At 44.3% G+C, this 23,898-nt stretch overlaps 10 protein-coding genes across 15 annotated transcripts in view; 4 read left to right on the top strand and 6 right to left on the bottom strand.

Moving 5' to 3' along the window:
* Nucleotides 1–836: 836 nt before the first annotated feature.
* Nucleotides 837–1,437, bottom strand: LOC118504264 (enhancer of split M1 protein-like). The gene is made up of 3 exons (XM_036038493.1): nt 1,363–1,437; nt 1,125–1,286; nt 837–1,055 (listed from the first exon to the last, which is right to left on the bottom strand). The coding sequence occupies exons 1-3, from the start codon at nt 1,394–1,396 to the stop codon at nt 1,003–1,005; spliced, it is 249 nt and encodes an 82-aa protein (XP_035894386.1). The 5' UTR covers nt 1,397–1,437; the 3' UTR covers nt 837–1,002.
* Nucleotides 1,438–3,350: 1,913 nt separating this feature from the next.
* LOC118505370 (dnaJ homolog subfamily C member 11) lies at nt 3,351–5,761 on the top strand. The gene is made up of 6 exons (XM_036041072.1): nt 3,351–3,529; nt 3,663–4,344; nt 4,417–4,624; nt 4,683–4,799; nt 4,866–5,322; nt 5,390–5,761. The coding sequence occupies exons 1-6, from the start codon at nt 3,461–3,463 to the stop codon at nt 5,537–5,539; spliced, it is 1,683 nt and encodes a 560-aa protein (XP_035896965.1). The 5' UTR covers nt 3,351–3,460; the 3' UTR covers nt 5,540–5,761.
* Nucleotides 5,762–5,874: 113 nt separating this feature from the next.
* On the top strand, nt 5,875–8,655 carry LOC118505372 (protein enabled homolog). Its single transcript, XM_036041075.1, has 2 exons — nt 5,875–7,390; nt 7,456–8,655. The coding sequence occupies exon 2, from the start codon at nt 7,458–7,460 to the stop codon at nt 8,442–8,444; it is 987 nt and encodes a 328-aa protein (XP_035896968.1). The 5' UTR covers nt 5,875–7,390; nt 7,456–7,457; the 3' UTR covers nt 8,445–8,655.
* On the bottom strand, nt 8,565–11,340 carry LOC118505369. Of its 3 annotated transcripts, XM_036041070.1 has the most exons (5): nt 11,078–11,199; nt 10,883–10,986; nt 10,315–10,726; nt 9,926–10,233; nt 8,565–9,855 (listed from the first exon to the last, which is right to left on the bottom strand). In XM_036041070.1, exons 2-5 carry the CDS (start codon nt 10,977–10,979, stop codon nt 8,672–8,674), a joined length of 2,001 nt encoding a protein of 666 aa, XP_035896963.1. In that variant the 5' UTR covers nt 10,980–10,986; nt 11,078–11,199; the 3' UTR covers nt 8,565–8,671. The 3 variants fall into 3 exon arrangements, with proteins under 3 accessions (XP_035896963.1, XP_035896962.1, XP_035896964.1); XM_036041069.1 differs by lacking the exon at nt 10,883–10,986 and having other exon boundaries at nt 11,078–11,340; XM_036041071.1 differs by lacking the exons at nt 10,883–10,986; nt 11,078–11,199 and adding an exon at nt 10,806–10,826.
* A 171-nt stretch (nt 11,341–11,511) lies between these two features.
* Nucleotides 11,512–12,597, top strand: LOC118505373 (ABC transporter F family member 4). Its single transcript, XM_036041076.1, has 3 exons — nt 11,512–11,837; nt 11,907–12,088; nt 12,164–12,597. Exons 1-3 carry the CDS (start codon nt 11,619–11,621, stop codon nt 12,270–12,272), a joined length of 510 nt encoding a protein of 169 aa, XP_035896969.1. The 5' UTR covers nt 11,512–11,618; the 3' UTR covers nt 12,273–12,597.
* On the bottom strand, nt 12,588–14,976 carry LOC118505371 (GPI mannosyltransferase 1). Its single transcript, XM_036041074.1, has 2 exons — nt 14,814–14,976; nt 12,588–14,735 (listed from the first exon to the last, which is right to left on the bottom strand). Exon 2 carries the CDS (start codon nt 13,973–13,975, stop codon nt 12,641–12,643), a length of 1,335 nt encoding a protein of 444 aa, XP_035896967.1. The 5' UTR covers nt 13,976–14,735; nt 14,814–14,976; the 3' UTR covers nt 12,588–12,640.
* LOC118505374 lies at nt 12,588–16,581 on the bottom strand. The gene is made up of 2 exons (XM_036041077.1): nt 14,814–16,581; nt 12,588–14,735 (listed from the first exon to the last, which is right to left on the bottom strand). Exons 1-2 carry the CDS (start codon nt 15,037–15,039, stop codon nt 14,557–14,559), a joined length of 405 nt encoding a protein of 134 aa, XP_035896970.1. The 5' UTR covers nt 15,040–16,581; the 3' UTR covers nt 12,588–14,556.
* Nucleotides 13,920–14,347, bottom strand: LOC118505375. The gene has a single exon (XM_036041078.1). The coding sequence runs from the start codon at nt 14,309–14,311 to the stop codon at nt 14,114–14,116; it is 198 nt and encodes a 65-aa protein (XP_035896971.1). The 5' UTR covers nt 14,312–14,347; the 3' UTR covers nt 13,920–14,113.
* LOC118505367 (zinc finger protein 26-like) lies at nt 15,084–17,582 on the top strand. The gene has a single exon (XM_036041068.1). It carries the CDS (start codon nt 15,310–15,312, stop codon nt 17,545–17,547), a length of 2,238 nt encoding a protein of 745 aa, XP_035896961.1. The 5' UTR covers nt 15,084–15,309; the 3' UTR covers nt 17,548–17,582.
* A 61-nt stretch (nt 17,583–17,643) lies between these two features.
* The window catches only part of LOC118505366 (dynein beta chain, ciliary), a 21,383-nt gene continuing 15,128 nt past the window's right edge, over nt 17,644–23,898 (bottom strand). For 3 of the 4 annotated variants that reach the window (XM_036041065.1, XM_036041066.1, XM_036041067.1), the window contains 10 exons: nt 23,864–23,898; nt 23,504–23,660; nt 21,899–23,248; nt 21,654–21,823; nt 21,078–21,575; nt 20,327–21,008; nt 19,943–20,259; nt 18,467–19,883; nt 18,096–18,377; nt 17,644–17,993 (listed from right to left, as the gene is read on the bottom strand). The exon at nt 23,864–23,898 is cut by the window's right edge and continues 327 nt beyond it. In XM_036041065.1, coding sequence (XP_035896958.1) covers nt 17,832–17,993; nt 18,096–18,377; nt 18,467–19,883; nt 19,943–20,259; nt 20,327–21,008; nt 21,078–21,575; nt 21,654–21,823; nt 21,899–23,248; nt 23,504–23,660; nt 23,864–23,898 — 5,070 coding nt within the window. In that variant the 3' untranslated portion in view covers nt 17,644–17,831. The remainder of the gene's footprint in view (nt 17,994–18,095; nt 18,378–18,466; nt 19,884–19,942; nt 20,260–20,326; nt 21,009–21,077; nt 21,576–21,653; nt 21,824–21,898; nt 23,249–23,503; nt 23,661–23,863) is intronic. The other variant, XM_036041064.1, reaches the window with a different exon arrangement.

The following is a 23,898-nucleotide window of genomic DNA, read 5'->3' as shown; positions in this document are numbered from 1 at the left end:
ATACGTGCGGCTTACTCGGGTGGCAGCGCTCTTTGCTTACGGAAGGATAATCGTAAATTGTGTTGCTCTGTGTGTGTATATATGGATTGCGATACAGGTGGTGCTGACTGGAAGGTACAACGTGTTATTTTATGATGAGCGCGAGGACACCAACCCAGGACTGTCCCAGTGCGGGTTAAGCCCTTCGCAAACTTTACGTACGACGAAAATGGCATCGTTATAGAGATTTGTGGGAGCATTTGAGATAATTTATCGGTGTACGTTTTGCTTGATGGAAGTGAATTTATTTCGTGCACTGCAGTGAAGGAGTTTTAGGCTGAGCATTTGGGGGAGCTTTCGTGTGGCTATATGAGATAATCATATTTAAATTAAGAATAGTTATACCGGTTTATACTTCGATGCTTGAGAGTCGTCCAATATTTGACGCTTATCATTATTACGTTGTTCCTCTTTGCCGGTAATTGGTGAAAGCTTTTACTGTAATTATACCAATCTATTTTCCCTCGATGGAGCAAACTTTTCGGATTTCCGCCTCATATCAAGAAGCGAAGAAACAAACAAAAAACTTAGATAAATGATAAGTTATTACTGAACGCAAGTAGCGCATCAATCACGGCCGCGTATCTTCCGCATATCAGACACGTTCTAAAAAGGTTCGAACCTGGTGTTGAGAGTCGTTGATTTATGGGTAGGCTTGGTTGCACCCTAAAACATACGGGAGAAAGCATAATCTGGAGCGAGTGGGAAATGGAATGATAAGACCCAAAAGCTTCAAAAGAGTGTACGAAGAGTGTAGTCATTTGTTTGAGGAAGAAAAAAGAATATTAAGCTGGATGTAGTAGGACTAATGCACGCAAACAAGTATAGCCAGTTTAGCTTTTTTATTCCGTATAAATTTAATTTCAAATTCAGACAGTAAACCTGGCGAAGTCTACAACGCGTTCATGTAGTTGAGCGTCCCTCAAAAATTGATGTAGGCTTACCGTACCCATTGTCAGCCATTTATCGTTGCCAATCGTCATCATCACAGTTACTCTCATCGACTTCTCTGAATTCTGTTGGGCAAGAGGAAGCAGATTAATGATCATAATCACTTATGCTGCGGGTGGGCGTGTGTGCCTTACTATTATTTGGTTCACACTTATTGTGGCCCTCTAGCAGACATCTGTTGGAAAAGTACTGAAATTTTCGTCCATCGGTTGCACACACTGGGTCGAGTATGTGGGGACACGGGACGGTGCAATCACTTTCTTCACCAGCACTCAGTTGGAAAAGCACAAGCACGGCTGAAATTGAAATCCCGTATTCGTCGCTCAATCTTTCTTGAACATTTTGTTGGTAATCAACTTGCTTAAAACCTACCGATAACAGTTAAACAACACAATTTACTAGCCATGTTTGTGCGGTTGCCACTTAGGTTCAATTAGACACTGGTGAAAAATGCATCCACTTGGTTTGGTTTTATAGCAGCGAAATGAAGAATTGAATGACTCGACTTCCCATGCACTGGTGTGGTGTCAAATGCGTCAACTTAAGAACCAGATAATAAAACAGGTTTTGGAAGTCTTAAAGCGTTGGGTAACCTGGTAGTGCAGTACTCGGTACGATACATGCTATCATTCGCACATAATGCATGTTTTGTAGATATACCATGCGCTGTTCCGTTTTGAACAGAAATTTTCAGACACCGATCCAAACTTACCTTGAGTAATTTGCATTGACCCTGTTGGAAAAGAATGAAAACGAGTATTTGGAAATAAAATAAATCATTCAATGAAACCTGTTTTCGTTAATGCATTTATTTTATTGCTCTTTGTTTTTGTTTTTTCTTTTATCTTTCAGGTCAATTTGAACGAGCGAGTTTAATTACTCATTACATTGAAAAACTTTTTGTACCTAAATGAAAGTGATGAAAGAAAATAACAAAACTTAGTTAATTACTATCCTTCTATGGTGGTACGGTATGACCTTGAGAGGCCTTGGGCCACCCGACGTCTTGTTTTAAATAAGGACGGGCCAGCTGTGGTTTGATACCGGATAACAGGTTTGAATGACCTATCATAGAATCAGTATTTATTACTGTCTCTAATACGGGTTGGTATTGGAATGAGAATGGCACAAGAAGCCGCAGCACATAAAGTCTTTCAAAACCAACCACATGGACCGAGAACATAGACAGAAGAACGCTTGTAGTGCCAGATAAGTTATAAAATACGAAAGTAAGTAAGTAAGTAAGTAAGTAAGTAAGTAAGTAAGTAAGTAAGTAAGTAAGTAAGTAAGTAAGTAAGTAAGTAAGTAAGTAAGTAAGTAAGTAAGTAAGTAAGTAAGTAAGTAAGTAAGTAAGTAAGTAAGTAAGTAAGTAAGTAAGTAAGTAAGTAAGTAAGTAAGTAAGTAAGTAAGTAAGTAAGTAAGTAAGTAAGTAAGTAAGTAAGTAAGTAAGTAAGTAAGTAAGTAAGTAAGTAAGTAAGTAAGTAAGTAAGTAAGTAAGTAAGTAAGTAAGTAAGTAAGTAAGTAAGTAAGTAAGTAAGTAAGTAAGTAAGTAAGTAAGTAAGTAAGTAAGTAAGTAAGTAAGTAAGTAAGTAAGTAAGTAAGTAAGTAAGTAAGTAAGTAAGTAAGTAAGTAAGTAAGTAAGTAAGTAAGTAAGTAAGTAAGTAAGTAAGTAAGTAAGTAAGTAAGTGAGTAATTGTTTAATAAAATGTTCATATCTCTCCTACTATATTTATTCCTGATGGTACAGTGTCATTCACTTAGTCTTACCAGTCCGCACATAAAATCTGCATCTAGCACCAGCAAGGAAATGTGTGTATGAGCCTGTAATAAAGCTTATCTTTTTGTTTATTATTGACGCCTATGGGCATACGTTATCAATTATGAATTGTATTTAGCGGATGCCTGGGAAGTAGCAAAGTAGCAATCCGGTAATAGATTGCTTATTAATTTGAAGTACCAGTTATTTAACTGATGGAGACAGCATAAATGTCGTATCGAGAATCGGATTTTTTCCCACGCATACGAAGCAAAATCAGTATCGTGTTTAGTGCAGAACGCATGTTGAATTAAAAATTAAAAGGTTTATTGTATTGTAATTGAGTATAAACGAAATTCTACACATTCCAACGGTCGTTTTGAAAAAATCACAGTTTCGGTTCATCCGGGAAGTTTACCCAGATAAGGTTCAATACTTTATTATACGAATGTGGAAACTCTTTTTCAGTTTATTTATTCTACAATTGGGGTTTTGTATTATTTGATTTTATTCAGTTTGGAATGGTTGTGATATTGAAATTTTATTTTACAAAACATACAATAACTGAATAAAACTCGCTGTCACCAACGATGTCCTGCACACAACCTAGGTGATGTGAGAATCGCTGTCAGCAGTTGTGATCGTTCGAAAAATTGTGGTTCTCCGTTTGTTTACAAGTAAATTTTCAATTGCTTTTAGCTCTTTCCGTTCGCAATGGACGATAACGAAGAGTTGGATTACGTGGAGGAAGATTACTACGCTACCTTAAATTTACCACGAACTGTAAGTTACCCCCGAAAAAGCAACGTTTGTGAGCGCCCCAAAAACGCGCATGGTTTCATCATCCGTGCATCTGATTACATCAACAAGCTAACCTGCCACCACCCGGCATATTCTTGTTCGATTTGCTTTTTAGGCGACCCAGGAGGAGATTAGCAAAGCGTACCGCAATTTAAGCCGGATCTTCCACCCGGACAAGCACGGCAATGGAGAAAACAAGCAAAAAGCGGAACTTATGTTTAATCGCACGAAAAAGGCGTACGAAGTGTTGTCCGATCCTCATCAGCGGGCCATTTACGACTCGCTCGGAGTGAAGGGTCTCGAGACGGAAGGTTGGGAAATTGTGCACCGTACCAAAACGCCGAACGAAATACGGGAAGAGTACGAACGGCTGGCGCAGGAACGCGAAGAACGCCGCTTGCACCAGAAAACCAACCCGCGAGGAAACATTTCGGTGCACATCAATGCGACCGATTTTTTCAGTCGCTACGATGATGAGTACTATGACACCGGACTGCTGCCGTCGATCGAAGTATCCGGCATGAGCATGTCCCAATCGATTGAGGCTCCATTGTCGCGAACGGAAATAGCAACACTGTCCGGAAGTCTTCACCTGCAAAATGGTGTTGGTAGCGGTAACTTTCTGCTCTCCGGGAAGCGGCTAATCAACAAGGGTTGGTTCGAGGTGGACTGCGGTGCCGGCAATGGACCCGTGCTGGGTGCAAAAGGTTCCCGTAACCTAACGAATAGGATTTTCCTCACCGGCGGAACAACGTTTCATTTTCGGCCAAATGCAATCATCCCGGGATTGACAGGAAGTACGGCGGTTGAAGCTAACGTTGGCGATCAATTCATCATTTATTAAGCATTCTTTCAACTTCTGGTTTCAGCTTCAGCAATACAGCTTGATAAGAACACGGTAGGATATCTAACGTACAATGCGGGGCTGCAGAACTCCATGTCAACCGTTGTGGAAAGGAACACGGAAAAGTATCATTGCAATCTAACTATTACGTTGGGTATTCCTCACTGCTATGTAGCTGCGTCGTACACGAGGAAACTCTTAGAACAAGGCCTAAAGCTCAGAGTAGCGCTAAAGTAAGTACAGGCCGGTACGTTCGAGAAATGGCCTGTAACGTTTGCTTTACCCTTGCAGAGGTGGTACGTTCGGCTTCCTGTCCGAATGTGGAGCAGAAAAGAAGGTTTCGAAGTACAGTGCTGTTTCCGCGACGGTTTGTGTCGGTGTACCGTCCGGCGTAATGCTAAAGATTAAGTATGGATCATTTTCTACCCCCATTTATAAAGTTCGCGGATAAAGATTTGCACATTCTTCTTGCAGAATCATTCGGTCTACGCAAACGTACTTGTTCCCCATTCACCTGAGCGAGGAAATCATTCCGGCAGCCATATTTTACGCTACCGTAACGCCGCTCCTGACGTACTTCGTGCTGAAGAAAATGCTGTTCGATCCGATGAACGAGGCAACCAAGCAGAAAAACATCGAAAAGGTGAAGGAAACCAACAGTGCGCGGATGGCCGAAAAGCGAAGAGAGGCCGAATCGGCAATTTCACTGATGGGCGCGCTGTACGAGCGCATACGCAAAGACGAGTACAAAAGTCAGGGACTGATTATCGTGTCTGCGTTGTACGGTAAATTTTCGGACGGCGAAAACGTCTCACTGGAGGAAGCGGACGATATGGGCTTTGTGCAGCAGAACCCCTACGTTATTGACGTTCGGATTCCTCTGCAGTGTCTGGTGAAAGATTCCCAATTGATTTTGTATTCGTCAAGCAAGGTAAGCTTGGCTGCAGACTTAAAAACTATTTGAAAAGGAAATTAATTTAATTTAATTGTTTTTGCAGAGCGAACTGCCCGGCTTTTACGATCCATGTTTCGGCGAAGAGAAACAGCTTAAAATTGACTACGAGTTTAGAAACGTTTCCTACAGCTCGGTCTTTGCGGACGCGGAACCCGTACGTCTTCCGGTGGTAACGAACGACACGGCACAATAGGAAAAATGGAAGCGCGCAAGCAACATCGAAACATGAAGTAAGCAAAACTTTATTTTACAAATATGGTCTAAAAACAACAGCTTGGAGCTTGAACCATCAAATAGCGACCGTGGTAGTGGGCCTGTAATGCGATTTTTAGTACGGCGTAGACGCAATTTGATTGTTACCCGTGGAAGGGAAGAGTAAACAAAACAAAAACAAAAAATAGCATATAAAACTGTTCAATGAGTTACGTAGGATGTTTATAAAATCCGAATCGCGACAAGCTTCAGACAGTCAGTCCCCGAAAACTAGGGTTTCTTCACCAACTAACAGTTGAAATCGTTTCGTACAGCGTATCAATTTTGTTATAAAATATTTTGTTAATTTATTTTAAAAATAACCAAGACCCTTCATAAAACTATTTTTTGCCATTGATAATATGTACTTTGTACATACAGTGCTTCAAACGGCAATCCGGAAATTGGACCATTGGTCGACTTTAAGGAAGATTTTTTTATTAGCTAATCCGTCGGGTCGAGCGCTTTGGAAAGCTTCTGCTCCTTTATGTAAGCAAAAAAAGCATTATTTGTGCTATCAGTTGTACAAAACAGGTACAAACCGATTAAACTAATAACTTATCAGATTTTCGTTTAAGAAATAATCTCCTCAGACTAATATTCCGTACCTTTATCGCCGTAAATGGTAGCGAATTCAATTCTTCTTCTCTTTGCTTGGCACTACAACCTCGAGAGGTCTCGGGCCTGCCATTTCTGGCTTTCTTGACTTGATTTTACCCGTAGCAAAGAAGTCAGCCCTGCGTACGGGGAGGCGGTCTTCTGGATGGGATTTGAACCCCGGTCCTGACGTGTGAAGACCGGCACCGTTATCGCCTCGGCCACCCGATCGCCCCATTTAATTCAATTCTAAAGTTTTATTAATACGGCGAGATATCGTCGTATACCAATGGTCGTACTCGTCCTGAAACGCAAACAATTGTTTTATATCCAGGTGTACGAACTTCTGCTTGAAGCACTGTACGGTTGGGAACCCAAGCAACAATTCACCACGGCCTTAATTCATCATTCCCTCTTTTGGAGGGATGGTTGGTTCATGTTTGCATCCCAAGCAAGGTAAATGGATATAGGAGGTAGAGTTGTTTAGAGCAAATGTCAGGTCCAAAGAGAGTTGAGAGGAGGTGTCGGAATCAAACTGTTTCCGGTGTTGTTAAACACACCATCCTGATCGGTAGCGATAGCGGTGGTAATTCAGTCTGAATACCATTTTTTGCGAAACAATCCCAATGGATAGTAACCAAGACGGCGCCCGGTGATGCATAAAACGATTCCGTCAAATCCAGTACGGTTTTATTCTTTCTGCACAAAGTTCATGAACAGCTGCACCCATTCCGCGTGCGAGATATCCTGCGTGTATAGCATCCTTTGCAGCAAAATCTGGATTTATTTGTTGCTTGCAGATCGGCAAAAAAGTGGTAGTGAAATCTTATTGGCATCTCGCATCAAGTAGCCTAGGCTTAGCGTATCACAGAGTGGGCGTATCGGAACGTTGTTGGTAGCGGTGTGTAATGGTGTTCCAGATTGGAAACTCCTGAAACTTTTATGTGAGGTTATTTGCAACAAGAATATACCTCTTACCTTTTGCGTGACGGTGCAGTTGACAAATCCAACATATTCGGTATTCGAATAGGCATTCGGTGTACTGCCGGTAAGAACCAGAGCTCGTTCAAAACTATTTGCGGGTTTGGCACAATTCATCTGAGCCGCGCAGTGTATCATCGGTGCCGGCCGGCGTTCCCAGATCAAAAACGAGTGCATGCGTGGGTGGCTTACAGTTAGCCAGTATTTTCGAGCGGTAATGTCACTTTTTCTGTTCTTTAATATTTTGAATATGCTTGCTAAATGATTTGTTCGTTTTAGGTATGGCAGATAAAGACAACAATTTGCAAAAGAGCATACAATGCTCTAGCAGCGGAAATCCGTCAACAACAAATTGCCGATCATCATCTCCACCACCAATTCCACCAAGTTCAGCAAACAATACATTAGGTGCTTCCATAGCTATTTTAGCTAATAGATTACTAGTGCCAACTCGTTCCAATCCCCCACCACCATCTCCATTTGTTACTCCTGAATGCTCATTCACATCCATTAATCGTCCTGTTGTAAAGTATGCTTCCACTAAAGAAAACAAACATGGTCTTCCGTACCGCCCCCCAGCCTCCGGAAAACCAATCATTCCCCCCAAACCAACCGTACCATCTAAACCAGCCATTCCATTCAAATCAGCCATTTCGCCTAAACCAACCGTACCATCGAAACCAGCCATTCCGCCTAAACAAACCGTTCCACCAAAACCTCCAAGTTCCGCTGAATCTTATTTTGGGCTGGCAAATTTGTTAGACTCATGTCCATCCTATTCCGGTCTCTCCCAATTAGACAGAATAGAAAGAAAGGTTGATGTAGGATTAGAGATGATGAAAAAAACGGCCGGGTATATAAAACTTGCTTTGAATCGGGTTAATGCAAATGGACCCATAGTTCCAAGAAACTTCACTTTAGATAAAGTAAACACCGAGGAAGCTCTGAACAAGCTGAATAACGTCCTTCAGGAAGGATATTATATGGCAGAACTGGTCAGCGACATGACACACTTGCTAAAAAATATTACCGACTATTACAAAAGATTGTGCATCCTAATGGATCTGGTTTTTGAAAAGGAGTTTTTAAAAAAATGTAGCTGGACTGGGAGAGGATTGCATGAATCAAAAATATGTATGAGTAAATATTCTCAAATTTTAAAGTTTTTCAAAATAGTCGGTGGAAATGAAGTTTCTAAACTTACGGACGATCAAGTAAAATTTTTTTTGTTAAAAAACTTTATAATATTAAGCCAGTTGGACAATTAACGGTTAAGAAACGGCGAGTATCGGACTCTGAAGAACAATGAAATAAGGTAAGTTAGTTAAGTGATTTAGGTTAAGTAAGTTAAGTTAGATTATGAATGAATTAGTCAATATCATAAAAACTAGTTGCACATTTTCTGAACTTTATTTTTTCGAACATACGTTAAAATATGTACATAAATATAAAATATAGAATACAGAATACAGCAGATAATATTTTGTTTTGTTTATTACATTAAAGTGTGCAAAAGTGGACTAAAGTGAAATGAAATGCCATCTACAGAAATTGCTACAAGCTTAACTCTAACATTACTTAATTCTACCTGTACTATTTCCTGTGAAATGTCTTCAAGTTTTCCTTGGAAATTATAAACTGTTTCAGAAGCAATCGGATAGCTGAACGCAGCTTGTTTCCTCAATAATTGCTGTCCTTCTATAACGTATGATCCCGCTACTTGCTTAACGCTACTGTACCTTATAATTTCATTTTCTTTTGTTAGGAACCAGCCATTTCTATTCCCCTTTCTTAACATAAATTTTGATGTTATATTAAAGATAACCTCAGCTTTGTTATGTTTTACTATTGGATATGAAATATTCGTCTTATTATGCTTAATTTCCAGTTCCCTAAGCTCTGTTAGCCTACTTACTACTTGATCTAACGTCCTATGACCTGTCCGTACTAATGATTTTATAAATTGTAATCTTTTCTCAAAAGGGTACGAAGAGATTGTAGGGAGGGGTCCAATTTCGCGTACATCATCAGCTATATGTAAAAGGTTGTGTATGTGGCTAGTGATATACGATTTATGATAATGCAAACTAAATTCTGCGACAAACTTTTCTAAAAGGACTTCTGCATAATCCCAAAGTTCTTTAAAATGGGAACTAGATAGTAAAGTTATAGCTACGTAAAACAGCTTAAAATGATGATAGGCGTCATCGTGAATTCTTCCTTTCAGTAATGGTATGCTAATATGATTTAAGAAAGTGCGAAATTCAGACCCCTTCCAACATTTTACACATTTAAGCGATCTCATAGCCCTATCAATTTCTGCTGGCAAACGAGTTTTTAATAAAATGGTCGAAACCTCTTCTTGTTCTTGTAACGTCCACTTGGGAAACGAAGACAAAGTTCCTTCTGCATGACCTATCACGAATAATTTCATAAATCCGGAATGTAGTAGGTGGAGATCGTCCGATACAGGTATGTGCTTGATAATGTCTAAACCTATAATATCCGCAATAGGTGTAGGTCGCCATTGATGCCCAATAGCGTTTTGCCCGCTTCTAAACTCTGCATCGGTCCTTTTAGCTGCTACGCCTTCGAAAATCATTCTGCGAGTACGTTTGTCATGTCGACCCACAATTTTGCACTTAATACAGCCATGTGCAGCGTTCAAATAGGCCATTCCTGAAAAAGAGACCAGTCATTAATATTGCTTTAAACTTTTCTTTACTTTAAATGTATTGAATTTGCTTACCTTTAATAAACGCTCGAGCAGGAGTGTCAGCGATGATGGCTCTGAGGCTTATGGTAATCTTTTTGCTGTGGATGATGATTCCGGTTTCCAGAATGTTATTTAAATCGCTCACTAGAGGACGTAAATAATCTTCTACGTTGTCTGGTTCCGACGAGCCACAGAAAATACCTAATACCATTATAGGCTCCTCCGGTAGCTCGTGAAGCTGCATCATAATGGGCCATAATTGTGTCGGTCCACTATGATGAAGCGGTAATCCATCTACGAATAAGTTGACTGAAATTTTATTCACGGGAAGCTTTCCGGTTCTGAGAAGAGAGATCATAAATATCATAATTAATACACGAATGTAAGTTTGGGTGAATACAATGGTCGTAAAGATATATTACCTGAAATGGTATTGCAGAGTGTTTTGAATCCCCTGATACCATAACTGTCCACCTGCCACCGAAGCAATTTGTTTGCCAACGCCAACGGGAGTCTTCAAGAAAGTCCGGGCATCTTTAGGAACATAATATTCCGTAGTTTCCTGAACTATCTCCAATAAATCGTTCAAAGCAGCATGTGGTATTCGATGAGATAGTGCCCACAATTGTAATTTTTTCGAAAATGTGTTGTTCCGGTTAGCTTCATCATCATCTATGAACACAAGCTGCTCAGCATCATCTTCCTCTTCATCTTCTTCATCCGAAAAAGATATCCATTCCTCTTCGTACTCTGCATTCTCAGCCATGCCAGTATCAAGCTCATGCACATATATCTCTTCATGCATTTCCTCATCGGTGATGTGCAGATCATTATCTGAAATAAAGAAAAAAAAACATACACGGCAATTAATTACACTGCACCACAGAAGTTGGTTAAATTTTCGACAAAGCACCAGGCGCCATGGTTCTGCTCGGTCCTATCGTATGAAAGAGTGCAACTGCTCGGCCGGTACCGAAACTTTCACTGTACCAAAATCAGCGGAAAGCCACTGGATCGCCACAGTTGCAGGACCGATCCGTACATTAAACAGCACAAGCAGCAACAGTGCACAAATCCGACCATTCATACCAAAACTGTAACACGATATTCGTAATGTTTTTAATATCCCTGCTTCTATTTTCACACTTTTCACTTGAATACACAGCCAGAACACAAAAAACTTACCTGTTGCAACTTGGCTTGGATTGGGCTGCAGCGTACTCGGTCCTTGTAGATATTTAGCTTCCAATTCTCTTTCGCACTCCTCCCTGAAGGACTTTCCCAGCCTTCTCAATAGTCCACTTTTCTTCGCTCGCTTCACGTTCTCCATTTTCAATTAATTTTCGCTCAAAATACTTTAATTGAAATGATAAAAACAGAACACAGAGAATGGCTTCTTCTGCACTAGATTACGCCGGGTATAATTATGTCGACAATTCGGAACGTCATTCGTCTGTTTTCATAGTCTCTCGTTCTTTCTTATATGCTATCTCTGTCTTTCTAAATGTCAGTCACCCAGTGCAGTTCGCCACTGCTCTTCTCCTCGTTGTTTCTGTTCTCTTTTTACCCTCTTTGCCCACATGATAGCTGTCAAATGCTACTTGGGTGGGAAATATTCAACCCAATACCACTGTGCGCTAGAAACGTCAAACCCGTTGTTTTGGAAACAATTGTTGTGTTGTGTTGTTTTTCAGTCCGCGGACACCGATTCCGAGCCAAGAAAAACATGAATTACGTAGAAAATTTGCTAATTTACGCGAGAAATCTCTCGCCGTTTTATATCTTCAGCATGGTGATATCGATCTGTGTTGTGCTGTTGACGGCATATCTCGGTTTCACGGGATGCACCGCCACGTTAGATCAGGATGAGCGGAACGAGGTGCTGCAGCAGAATAAAAGTTCCAACAACAAAACTGAACGCCAAAAGAAACCCACGCAAACCACGGTAAGCTGCTGTTGGAATGAAAATTAACGATTGAACGATTGTGATTTATTGGAATATTAACAATTTTAGAACGATTCTGACCGATCAGAAGATTCGTCGGAAGATAGCAAAAATGTAAGTGAGCAGGAGCAGGAAAGCGAAGACGAAGCCACCCGGCAACTGCACATTGAATCTTTGGGTCAGTTAAAATCGGCTAAGCTTAAGTCGATAGAAAAGTCACTCACCGACGAACAACGGCAGGCGGAAAAGGAGTACGATGATTAACACTAATGGCTGACTTATATGACTAATATAACCTAATGCTTCTTAAACTTCTTCTTTTTCAGGATTGAACGGGCCCAGCTGGCAGCTATATTTGAACTGTTGAAAAAGCAAGCGGATAGTTCAAACTTAAACGAGGACGATTTAAAAGAGCAGCTTAGCCTGTATCGCTAACAAGCATGGTTCGATTAGGTTAAGGCTTAAGATTGATATTTTTGATGTGCTAGTCAATTTTTTAGCAGTAAACCAACGCATGAGTGTCCATTCGATGTAGGTAGTACACCAGGATTAGTTTTATGTTGCAGCCGGAGGGACCATTAGGGAAATCCACGAACAATCATATAACCATATCGAGTGATGCACGTTTAGCTCTTAGCAGGAGTTTTTAGTCCGATCCGATGTAAGCTAATATTTTAAAAGCAAACGAGCGCCATACTCCACGATAGTCGTACACAACCACGGAATATATTAGAGTAGTAAAACAATGCATACCAAATAACATACCAGGTTTTATTTACATGACTGATGATAGCGTAGCGTGCCTAATCGATTTTATAGTTGTAAGCGATATCGTAATTACTAATAAGCATCTGCAAAATCAGCACGTTGGAGAAGAAGAACACAATGCTCTGTATCCAGATGAATTCGAACGTGTTCCAACCCTTAAACTCGAGCAGGTAGGCGGGCAGTAGCCAGCCACCCTGCGAGATGAACCACATGACTGGAATGAAAACCGCTTTCCGGATGCCGATGTTTCGGAAGTTTTTCACACACAGCGGCAACAGGGACAGGAACCAGACGAAGTACTGCGACGTGACGACCGGATTGTACGTGACCATTACGAACGCGATCGCAAACAGGCCAAAGGCGAGCGTTTGCCGATGCTGACCGTAGCGTACGGTGAGCATCAGGATCAGAATGAGCTGCGGCAGGAAGGTAAGTATCTTTTCCAGAATCGTCACATCGAACGTGGAGCTGAGATATTGCAGATAGAAATAGAGCGAAAAGTTGTGTCGCGTGTCCTTCCGTACCAGATGGTAGAGCATGGATTCGTACAGGAATTGATAACCGTACAGCCAGTAGAATAGAGCTGTGGACGAACCTAAGGCGATAACGGTGCCCAATACGAGTGCTATTTGCTTTGCATTTGGTTGCAGGATGGTGCGTACGATGTCGTGCCATTTTTCAACCGTTCGATTTTGAGTGGCCAGATAGAACGCCAAACAGAAGCCGATTGGGTAGAGTCGAAAATGGATCGATAAGCCGAGAAACAGGCCGGCGATAAAGTGCTGTGTACTTGTTTGCTCGTTCTTTAGCAGAAAGTAGATGGAAAGGAGCACCAGCGAGCAAGAAACGCAGTCGCCGTTGCCCCGCGTTGCTATGATCATGGTGAGCGGATTGTACAGCCAGCAGTAGGCACTGAGTTCGGCCATCCGGATGTACTTGGGCGGCAGCGATTCGTTGTTGCTGTTTAGAATTTCATTTTTTCGCTTGATCAAATATTTGTTCCGATTGTTAAGCGTTTCCAGCTTCAGCAGCTTTGTCTCGATCGATATCTTATTGCTGCGGTAGCAGTTTAGCAGAATCCATTTGATAAGCACTCCGATCAGGATGTCGAACAGCGAAAATATGAACTTGCCAAAGCTTGGATGCAGTAGCAAGTTTGGCAGTACCAGATACGCCAGTAGTGGGGTGTACCGATAGGTATGCCTTTTGAACGGAGAACCCAGCGCGAGCACGTGGTTTGCGCCATCGGTGACCACGCGGTAGTCTACATCGGTGTACTGCACATCGGACAAACTGTCCTGCACTTCGCCATAATAGATGAGGAAAACACGTACGAGCGTGCTGATGATGAGATGCTTCTTGAATGACATTTTTTACACATTTAACCGGCTTGCGGGTCTTTTACGGGAAACTATCTTGCTCTCTAGGGGTAAGTGTTTGCAGTTTCGGGTTCGTTATCTACACTCGTACTACGTTCGTTTGTTAGCTGATGGATGTGTATCACCTTCCTACAGTTTTGTTTTCATTTCGATAGCGGCTTTCCGCATGCACTCTTTGAAGTTGTGAAACTCTTTATCGCAAGACCGGTGCGCTACGTTTAGATCAGTTGTAACGCATGTGGCGTACGCCGCTGCAGCCACGGAACACTTTGCCATCAACAGTGGGTAACTGCGAAGCCGTTGGTTGGCCCGTTTTACCGATTCCATCGCGTCAGAGATCGCACTTAGAGAAAAAGCTCCCTAGCTAGAGCGCTCGGTTTTACTTTGGTCCGATGCGAACTGATCGAATTTCGCGTGGCGGTAATGCACCTGGTTCGGGTTCGGCGATAAACGCGTCGTACAGAGGTTTGGAAAAGAATATCAGCAAAGCGGTACCGGTTAGCAGGTTGCTGAACAATCGCGGATTACGCTGCACCCAATTTCGTTTAGGAACACGCAGTGGGCGGCGCGGATCAGTGGGCATCGCTTTTACGGGCCGTTGCTCGTTCCCGCAGGATGGTTTCCTTTTCGGCTTTGTAGTCACGATCGAGCTGGATGCCGGAGCAGCACAACGATACTTTATGCCACTTCAGACAGCATTGCCGCATGTCCTCGATGACATCGTAGCACTTTACCTCGTCGTAGCTGTGTTCTAAATCGAAAGGGGCGTGAATTACGTAAGCATTATAATTATAGTTTGCGATTGAATTCCATGGGGGCATCAGCTTACCTCGCAGACAGGTCTGAATTTTACAAGCGGCAGCCTTGCACGGATCTTTCGATTTACGCTGGGACATGAAAAAACTAGAATTTATCGTATCGGAAAAGTTTCTGTTTGCCGATCTCGGAACAATTGTCAAATGATGTACGGCCGGCCTTTTACATCGTTGCATGTTTAAAGCGTGAGTTTGAGTACTAAGGTTGGAGTTGATCATTATTTTTGCTTTAGTAGACATGCAATCGTTTTACGTAGTTATGTGGAGTGTTGCTTTACTAAAGAATAGTTGCATGAATATTTTACAGCAAATAAAATGCTTTTATAGGATTTTTTTTTACAAGAATTGAGCATTTTCGAACCAGCAATTCGAAACGAACGGATCCATCGGCACAGCTGATAACTGTCAAAACATTCGATGTCGTAAACAAACGATGTAAACAAAGTGAATTACCCGCAGTAGTTTGCTTTTACCTTATTTTAATTCAATTCAAAGGGGGTTGCTCTTAATATGGGAAGAAAGTGTTGTGTGCCTTACTGTTGTTCAAACTATGATGCTGCCATAAAGCGTGGCCTTCCGTCGATTAGTACGTTCAAGTTTCCCGATGATCCATATCTTCTGGACTGTTGGAAGAGAGCCATTAATCGACCCGAATGGATCCCGACAAAACGTTCCAGCATTTGCATACGCCATTTTGCACCGGACGACGTTGAGCGGTACGATAAGCCAGCCAGGTTGAAACCGAATGCGGTGCCTAGTTTGTTTCCAGAGGAATACCTTATGATGGAGGCCAAGAATATCGCCGATAGAAAACATTGTAATGAGTTGCCCGCGGATAGAACCCAAGCAATTACCACGGGAGTAATAGATGCTGTAGATTTTCCAACAGCTGATTGCATCGCAGATTTCGAATGTTTTATAGCAGAAGTACAAAATAAACTGCTCAACAAAGAATGGGTGTTTGTTTGTAGGCCCAATATAGCACACCTATTCAGCATAGACGATGCCAACGATCATCACGCAGTTAGAATCAATGCAAGTATAAAGATATACAGCGATTTAAGCATGAAGATATTCTTAAATGAAGAGGAACTAACCGTTGCGCAGCTAGGGTCGGAAAATAGACTCTTAAGCTGGTCGCAACTCAATAGCATAATCGACTCCATCACTCCTTTCCCAACAATCGAAGATTCGAATACCATGGAGGACAGCTTAAAACAGGATGATGGTGAAACGATGTTTCTCGAAGAACACCTAGAAGAAGCAAAGAGTGACCATGAAGCTGGTGTAGAAACTACCATAGAATTAACTATAGAGAAACCGTCTCCCGAAGCAAATGGCGAGATCTGCAAGGAAGTTACCGAAGGTTGTTCTCAAAATCGTGTCAGCCGAAAAACGGTGTTAAAATGCGTCCAGGACTTACAGGCTGTGAGAAACAAATGCTTTGTTTGCAACTCAGAACACGATACAGTGGAGGAACTTGAGTACCACCTGCCGTCCCATCTATCTCTTTTGCCATATCACTGCTCCAGCTGTGTCCAGGATAAAGTCATCGTTACAACCTTAGCTTCACTGAATAAGCATCATTTAATGCATCAAAAACCGTTGAAATGTCGGTTTTGCGATAAACGCTTTACCACGTACGGTTCGCGGAGATTACACGAGGACGTAAAGCACGGCAAGAACACGGTAACCTTCAAGTGCACCGTATGCCAAAGAGAGTTGCCATCGCACCGTAGCTTACAGAATCATCGCCAACTTCACGCAAATCCCGATTCACTCAGGTGCACCATTTGCCTGCGGACGTTGTCCTCTGCCTACGAATTAAAACTACATGCGCGAACGCACACCGGAGAGAAGCCAAACAAATGCGTGTTTTGTGGCGTGTCTTTCAACAGAAAATCGAACCTAACGGAACACGTACGTCGCTGTCACAACCTGGAGCGACCATTCATTTGTGAAGTGTGTGGAGAACGGTTTAGTAGTCAATTAAGTCTTAAAAAGCATGGGATGTCGCACAATCCCGATCAGTCGAACCGATCGCCAAGAATAGTTCGGTTAAGGAAACAGTTCCATTGCAAAGAGTGTGACAAAACGTTCGACACATCCATCCAGTACCATTCTCACAAGCGGCAGCACGTGAAACGTTACCAGTGTAGCTACTGTGGCATTAGGATAGCCCAGTTGCGTGACTTTGAAGATCACGAAAACACGCACACTGGTTCCCGGCCGTACGAGTGTCTCAGTTGCGGGAAAACGTTTAAAACTGCCTCGACGTATTACGGACATCGGTTGACCCACGGCGGTGAGAAGAAACATTTTTGTCCCATTTGCAACAAAGGCTTTCTACGGCTGCACCATGTGCAGGTGCACATGCGGACGCATACGGGTGAAAAACCGTACCGGTGTGAGTCTTGTGGCCGAAAGTATGCCGATAAACAGACGTACAATAGGCATCAGCTGACGCATCGTCCTACCGTTGGTGATATGATGAGGGCAAAGCGTATTACAGAGGAAGCATTAGACATACCGAACAGTGAACATATCCATGAGTCGGGAATGGCATCATCTTCTGCTTCATCTGATGTACCCGCCTCAAACGTGTTAGACAGCCAAAGTTCAATGGTGTTTGATGCTTACTCCCAAGGAACTTATGTGGCGGAGTTACCACAATTAACTACCTCGGACCCGGATGGCACGATATTAATCTCGGCTGATGTACAAAACATTATCATTGTTGAACAATAGGAATCGGAATACTTTCATTGAAAACCATTTAAACATATTGTTTGTATAAATTCGCAATCCGAACATTCGAATAGTAAGAAAATTGAAGAACACACATCGGTTTTCCCCGTGCGGTAAGTGCTCTGTAATTTATTAAATGCCAAGAAAAGTTGCTGGTTTGGGGCTAAAAAAAAATGCAAAACTATTGCTGCTGGCTCTAATTACAACAAACACGCCAGTAATTAGTGCAGGGTACACGATCTACAAACTCTAAAACACTGCTCACACAGATAACAAACACACATTTAAACTTGTAACAGTAAGGCGACACCAGCTAGCGTCCATTTGGCTGGTTTGTCTTTGGTTTTCAAATTAAACGTCCAAATGTACGTTGGTCCACGTGTCCGGGTTTTGTACACCGGGCATTCATACATGTTTCGCAGGTCCTGCTTATCCTGGGTTAAAGCCTGGTTAGAAATGGGTAAAGAGATAAACAGGTGAGCAAAAGGGGCTTGAAATGCAGGAAAGCCGCGGATCAAGTGACGAAACGCTTCCAGAGTCTACATTACCCGAATGTTTATGACCGGCATTTGGGGATACAGCTCCTTCAGCTTCGACTCCATGATGATGCTTTGCTGTACGTCCCAGCGCGCACCCTCCATAAATATGCCATGAACGTAGGCCCCTTCACGGGGACCGGCCGAAAAGTCATCCTTTTGCTTCTTTGTCACGTCACAGTGCAGACACATCTTGTCAAGCGGAAGCTCGTTCTTCCTTGCCGTCGACTGCATGATGGCCGTCAGCAGGGACTGGGGGTTGAAAAATCCGGCCAACCATACAGAAATGGGGAGCTGAGTACAACGGGGGGAGAGGCGCGGGGGGAAAAAGGAAAAATTGATGGATATACGAGCGATTCGAGCGCTGAAGCGCGTTTGCTTACCACAAAATCGGCCGACCAGGTTTCGAGTTCACGCAACCGAAGTAGCAAATCCACGAACCACCCGGTGAGGCCTAACAGCGAGGGATAAGCACGAGAAGCCCATACTACGGGTACCTGATCAAGGAAGAGAGAATTCTCCAAATCTTCCATATCGGACGTGATGGTGAGTTCGCCCTTCATACCAAGGTCAAGTTCTTTCAGGCTTCTCTTTATCTCACCGGTAAGATAGTTCATACGTTCGCACTCCTGGAACGCTACGATCACGTAGGGCGTGCGCTCCTCCACCTTGCCCATGATTTCTGCCATGTTAAACTCCTCCGGCAGCTTCTCCATGATTTCGTCCAGCACCTGTTTCACCTTGTCCTCGCGGGTCACGGTCGTGCCCGAGCCCGACCCGGCATCGCGCGGTTGCATTTCGAACACGGTTCGGAACAAATTTTCGGAGGTGGTAGTCAGGAAGCCAATTTCTGCGTTCGGATGCAACCCATACAGATACGGTGATTCCGGAGGCATTGCTTCGTCGATGTACGCATGATAGCCGGCGTAGTCGGTGTTGGGCGGAGCGGCAAACCCGGGCGCCAGAAACAGTTCCCCGTCGACCAGATCTGGCTGCATCAGCTCCTCTAGATAGGTGATGCACGTGCGTCGATCCCAATCATCCGTGATGTGTCCACCGTACATGATCTCGCCGAACAGATAGCGAAGATCTTCCCACGGCACCTTGGTGTTTGCCTCCAGATAGTTGTACAGTACGGAAACCGATATGTTGAGGTCGCCTACATTGAAGGGATAAATTTTGTTCCAACCTTGCGGCCCAAACTTGCGCCGCTCGGCCACGACAGCGTGGAAGTAGCAGAGTGAAAACAAGATCACTTTAAATTCTGCCTCCTTGCCACACATTTCCAGCGTTTCCTGGGTAAAATTGTCCAGCGCTTTGTGAATGTTTGCTTGCATGCCGGTCGGCGGTTCGTTCGTGATCTTGATCGACGACTCCAGAATGCCCTGCGGTATGATGTGAGCGGATGCGGTAGCAGCAGGCTCAGCGCTCATAAACACGCGATAGTTGTCGTGTGATCCCTCGGAGTAAAACTCCAACTTTTTCTCCAACGCCGGTAACCACTTCTTCACCAGATGAATGTTTTGCAAAATTACCCAATGGCCAGAGGATGCAGCTTTGTCCATAGCTGCTTCGGCGACCACTTCCTGACCCTGGCCCAGCGACACATTGTAGAAGTTACCATTGTCGGCCGAATAGCCCAACTGCTTTCCCAGCGCTTCCACGTCCTTCAGCGGATTAACGCCGGGCGATAGGATGAAGAAGATCGGTGTCGAGGGGCTGGTTTCTTCGAACGATTTGGCAAACTCCATCGTTCGATTTTCCACGTATCTGGCGCCAAGTTTTTCCTCAATAAAATCCCTGCAAAATGTAAAACAACACGTCAAGTGGGAATGCTCACTCACCGCAAAGCTACGTACGTCATGGCGTAGGTCATACGATCGGGTCGTAAGGCGCGCATCATACACAAGCGCTGCAGTGCCGTTTTGTTCTTCCACTCCTGCGGGAACTTTTCCTTCTCGGGACATTCCGATTCGATCAGCTTCTTCCAGCGTTTGGAGGACGTTTCAATGTCACGATCGAGATTTCGAAACTCATCCTTCGATGCCAAACTGCAAATTCCACCCCAGGCAAGGTTGGTGAGAAAGTCCACCGGGGATGTGACGTGCGGTTTGATGGGGAAACGCAGCAGGAAATCAAGTTCGGCCGGAGTAATTTCTTCATTTATCAGTAAAATCTATAAAACGGATTCACATTGAGTAGGGTGCTATTATCATCATCGATCGTCGCACTGTGAAGATCACCTGGAACGTCATCTGCGACATAAAGATCAACTTATCACACTCGAACAGTCCGCGCGTAGTGTACTGGAACACCGAGAAGGAAATGCAATCGATCAGATTGCGCACACGGGCTGGAACTTCATCCGCAGCGTCGGCCTTCGAGATGGCCTTCTGGAAGACTACGCTGAACGCTTTGAGAGAAAACTGATAAATGGGATTGATGGTGTTAAGATCATTCAGTATAAAGTACAGCAGACTGGCCCTGGCAGCAGCCGGACGGTAGTGTTCTCGCGCTTCGTCAATTTCCTTCGAGGTGACCTTAGCTTCAGTGACTTTTTCTTCAATTTCTGCTGCCGTCTTTTTGGTCGTCTCGAGATTTTCCACCAGTGCTGTGTCGCCCAGAATGTTACCGCCGGCCGAGGACAAACGCGACAGCAGATCGTCCTCTAGCCGTTTAAGCATAATTTTAAAATCGTTCTGCTGCTTGGTTAAATCAGCCTTCAGCTCCTCCAGGTCCGGTCGCTCCGCCTTAACGACCTCCGCTAGCAGCTGGTCCTCCAGACCGTCCCTGGTGACGGTGAAGTTGATCAGCGTGGTTTGTGCTTGCATTTCCGGCTTATAGTGCGGGTTAGCTAGCTTGGTGTGCAGGATTAACCGGAATTTGTGGTTGTACTCGACCTCTTTGTCTCCTATTTTGATGGCACTGTTTGAGGTAGTAAAATAAATTGTTAATAAAGCTCTGTTCGGGAAAAATGTTAACCGACAGCCTTACCGTCCTTTTTTGATGAGATTTCGCCCAAGCAAAGAGTCCAGCACAGGATCTACGTTTTCGCTAATGTTTTCAATCAGCACAGTGCTACCTTTGGCCAGTGCCTTTTCCAGTATCTCCAGATACCCTTTCGAACCTAACCGTATAACCTTCAGAATATCGCCGTACTTCTGCTTGATCCATTTAATTCCCTGGAGCTGTGGATCGATCATCAAGGGCCAGCGATCGGAGTTGCTCAGTATGGTAGCGTTTTCGATGGACATTCGATCGCTTGGCAGTCCTTCATTTTGCCATGTTGCGATTTGTGTGTCATCGGTTAGCAACCGCAACGGATCGAGGCTGTCAGTGATGGGAACGGGTGGTTCCAGGGCTCGCAAGAACGGTAGCCACATCTTGTTCATCATATCGAGTCGGAACTGTTTCGTGAAACATCCGACGTACGAGATGAATGCCGTTACGAGCAGAATGTCTCCCGGAAGTGTAGTTGCTTGCTGCATAAATCTAAAAAATTGAGAATAATGAGGACACGTTAGAATCGATACTTGCTTCCATGCCAAAATAATTAAGCCTAATGCTTACTCTGCCACAGCTTCAGCCCAGCGAACGTTTTCACTAGCAAGTCCTCCGACCAGACGATTGGCCAGCTGAATCGTGGCCTGTGTGGCGTCAGCTTCCTGCTGGCAGCGCAGCTTATCGGCCGTAGCTTTCTCGAAATCGGCTGTCAGTTTAGCCAGTTGTTCCTCAAGTGACTGAGTGTAAATAATAAAAAGGCATCGCTAAGTGAAGCTACCACCATCAGTTTTGTTGAGTGACGTAATACTTACGGAAACTTTCTTCTTAATGTTGGCCAACTTTTCCTGCGAAGCCGTTAGTTCGGCGTTTGCCGCCGCAAGCGCGCGTCGCTTGGGCTCAACGTCGCAGTAAACGTCGTAAAACTTGATGATGTTGATAACCCAGGCACAGAGACCGGCCGCTGCGGCCGACTTGGATCGTACAAAGTCGGGCTCGAACTCGGAATCCTTCAGATATGGCTGAATGGCTTTGATGATCTCCGGGTGTATATGTTCCTTGTCGTAGTTGATCAACGAGTCTAAGAACGTGTCGACCTTAGCCATCGTAATTTTGGCCGCTTTCCAGCTGCGATCCTTGGCTATTTTACCGTTCGGGGCCAACAGCACCATGACAGCGGCGGTGACATTGGTCACCACACCCGGCGGCGAACCGAACGACTTCAGCTCAGTCAGATTGGCCTTGTTGAGCGTGTTCAAGGCTTCCTGAGCTGCGAGCAAAGCTGGTTCAGCTTTCACTAAATCTTCCTCACAATCACGCTGCTTCTTAGCGACCTCCTCGGCGATAATGGCCACCTTCTGTTCCTCCTCGTCGGCGATCGCCTTTTCCGTCTGCACCTTTTCCGTCTCGATGCCGACGATTTCGATCAGCGCGTCCGCGGCGTCATTTTTCTCCTTCAGCTCCACCTCCTGTACGGCGAGCTTTTGCTTCAGGGCCGCCACCTGGTCTGCGGTGTTGCGCAGTTTTTCCAAACCATTCTCCAGACGTTCCACCTTTTTGCGGAGTTCTCCGTGCTTTTCCTTCAGCAGCTTATCGTACAAGCTGATCTGCTCCAGGTAGGACTTGGGTGTGGTGTAATTGTAGCGGCGTTCGTTCTGCAGATACACCTTGGACATTGAGTTGACGGACGTATGGACGTAGGCCATGAAGCGCGCGATCGAGTCTCTACACTCGACCGGCAGCACTGTCAACTCCTGCAGGAATCTCAACGAGACGGACATCAGGGCTTCCTGGGGCCACTCGTGGAACCAGTTTATTTGGGTGCAGGTGATGATGGCAGGGAATTTGCGGGACCGTACGCGGAGTGTCGCTCCGACCGGCGAGAAGCAAAGCACCACCTTCAGCTGACGCCGGACGCGATCGATGAAAAACTTCCAGCAGTTTTCGCGCGAATCCACCAGGCCGGCTCCCTTCACCTCGTTCCGCACGCCGGATATGATGTTCTCGACCTCGTCGTCCGGGAACAGGTCCGGTATCTCACCCGAGGAAAGCAAATCATTGATTATGACTAGGAAGATTTCGTTCGATATCTGTGCGTCTGTCATGAGGAACATAATACCGACGTTTTTCATGCCTGCCTTCAGGTACAGTCCGGATAGCTCGTTCTGGTGATGGGCGAATGAGACAATAAAATAGAACAAGAAGCGGGTTATTAAAGGCAAAAACAAGTCAGGACAACTTCCTTTGATAACACTGCTGCACAGTTGAGGAGGAGTAAATCGTAACGGGTGGGTTGAGGGTTAGTGAGCAAAATTCAAAGTCGGGGCCCGTAGTCTGAAATCGCGCGGTCAGCTGCTTCGCTATGCCTTATCAGAAGGAAGTTATGGGGACGGTTGGGTTAGTAAGCAAAATGGGCAAACCTTTAGATCGACGACACTGTATCCTTTTTTCAGCTGAATCTGGGCCACTTCCAAACTGGAGATGAAGGCGGCCAATCGACTCAGGGATTGTTTGCCACTGCCACCGACACCCACCAGCAGGGCGCTACCTCTAGGCGACTCCAATATTCGGTTGATTCTGCGTGTGAGAATAAAATCGTTAAAGCCTGTGGACTTGGAGCGGGGGCGAATAGAGAATCTAGCGGCGTAGCCGGTCGTGTGAGAAGGTGAAGGTGAGTTGTAGGCGACCTCAGCTTAAAAGAGCAACGCCGATAAAAAAAACACTCCCTTAACCACCTGTTCACACGCACACACGTGTGTTTCGCAAAGCTCATATCCTACCTGCACACGTGCATCATGGCGTCTTCAAAGAGCAC

This window comes from Anopheles stephensi, chromosome 2 (assembly GCF_013141755.1).
Source record: "Anopheles stephensi strain Indian chromosome 2, UCI_ANSTEP_V1.0, whole genome shotgun sequence".
Taxonomy (NCBI): Eukaryota; Metazoa; Arthropoda; class Insecta; order Diptera; family Culicidae; genus Anopheles; species Anopheles stephensi.
Note: the sequence above shows the minus strand (reverse complement) of the source record. Positions and strands in the feature narration are given on the sequence as shown.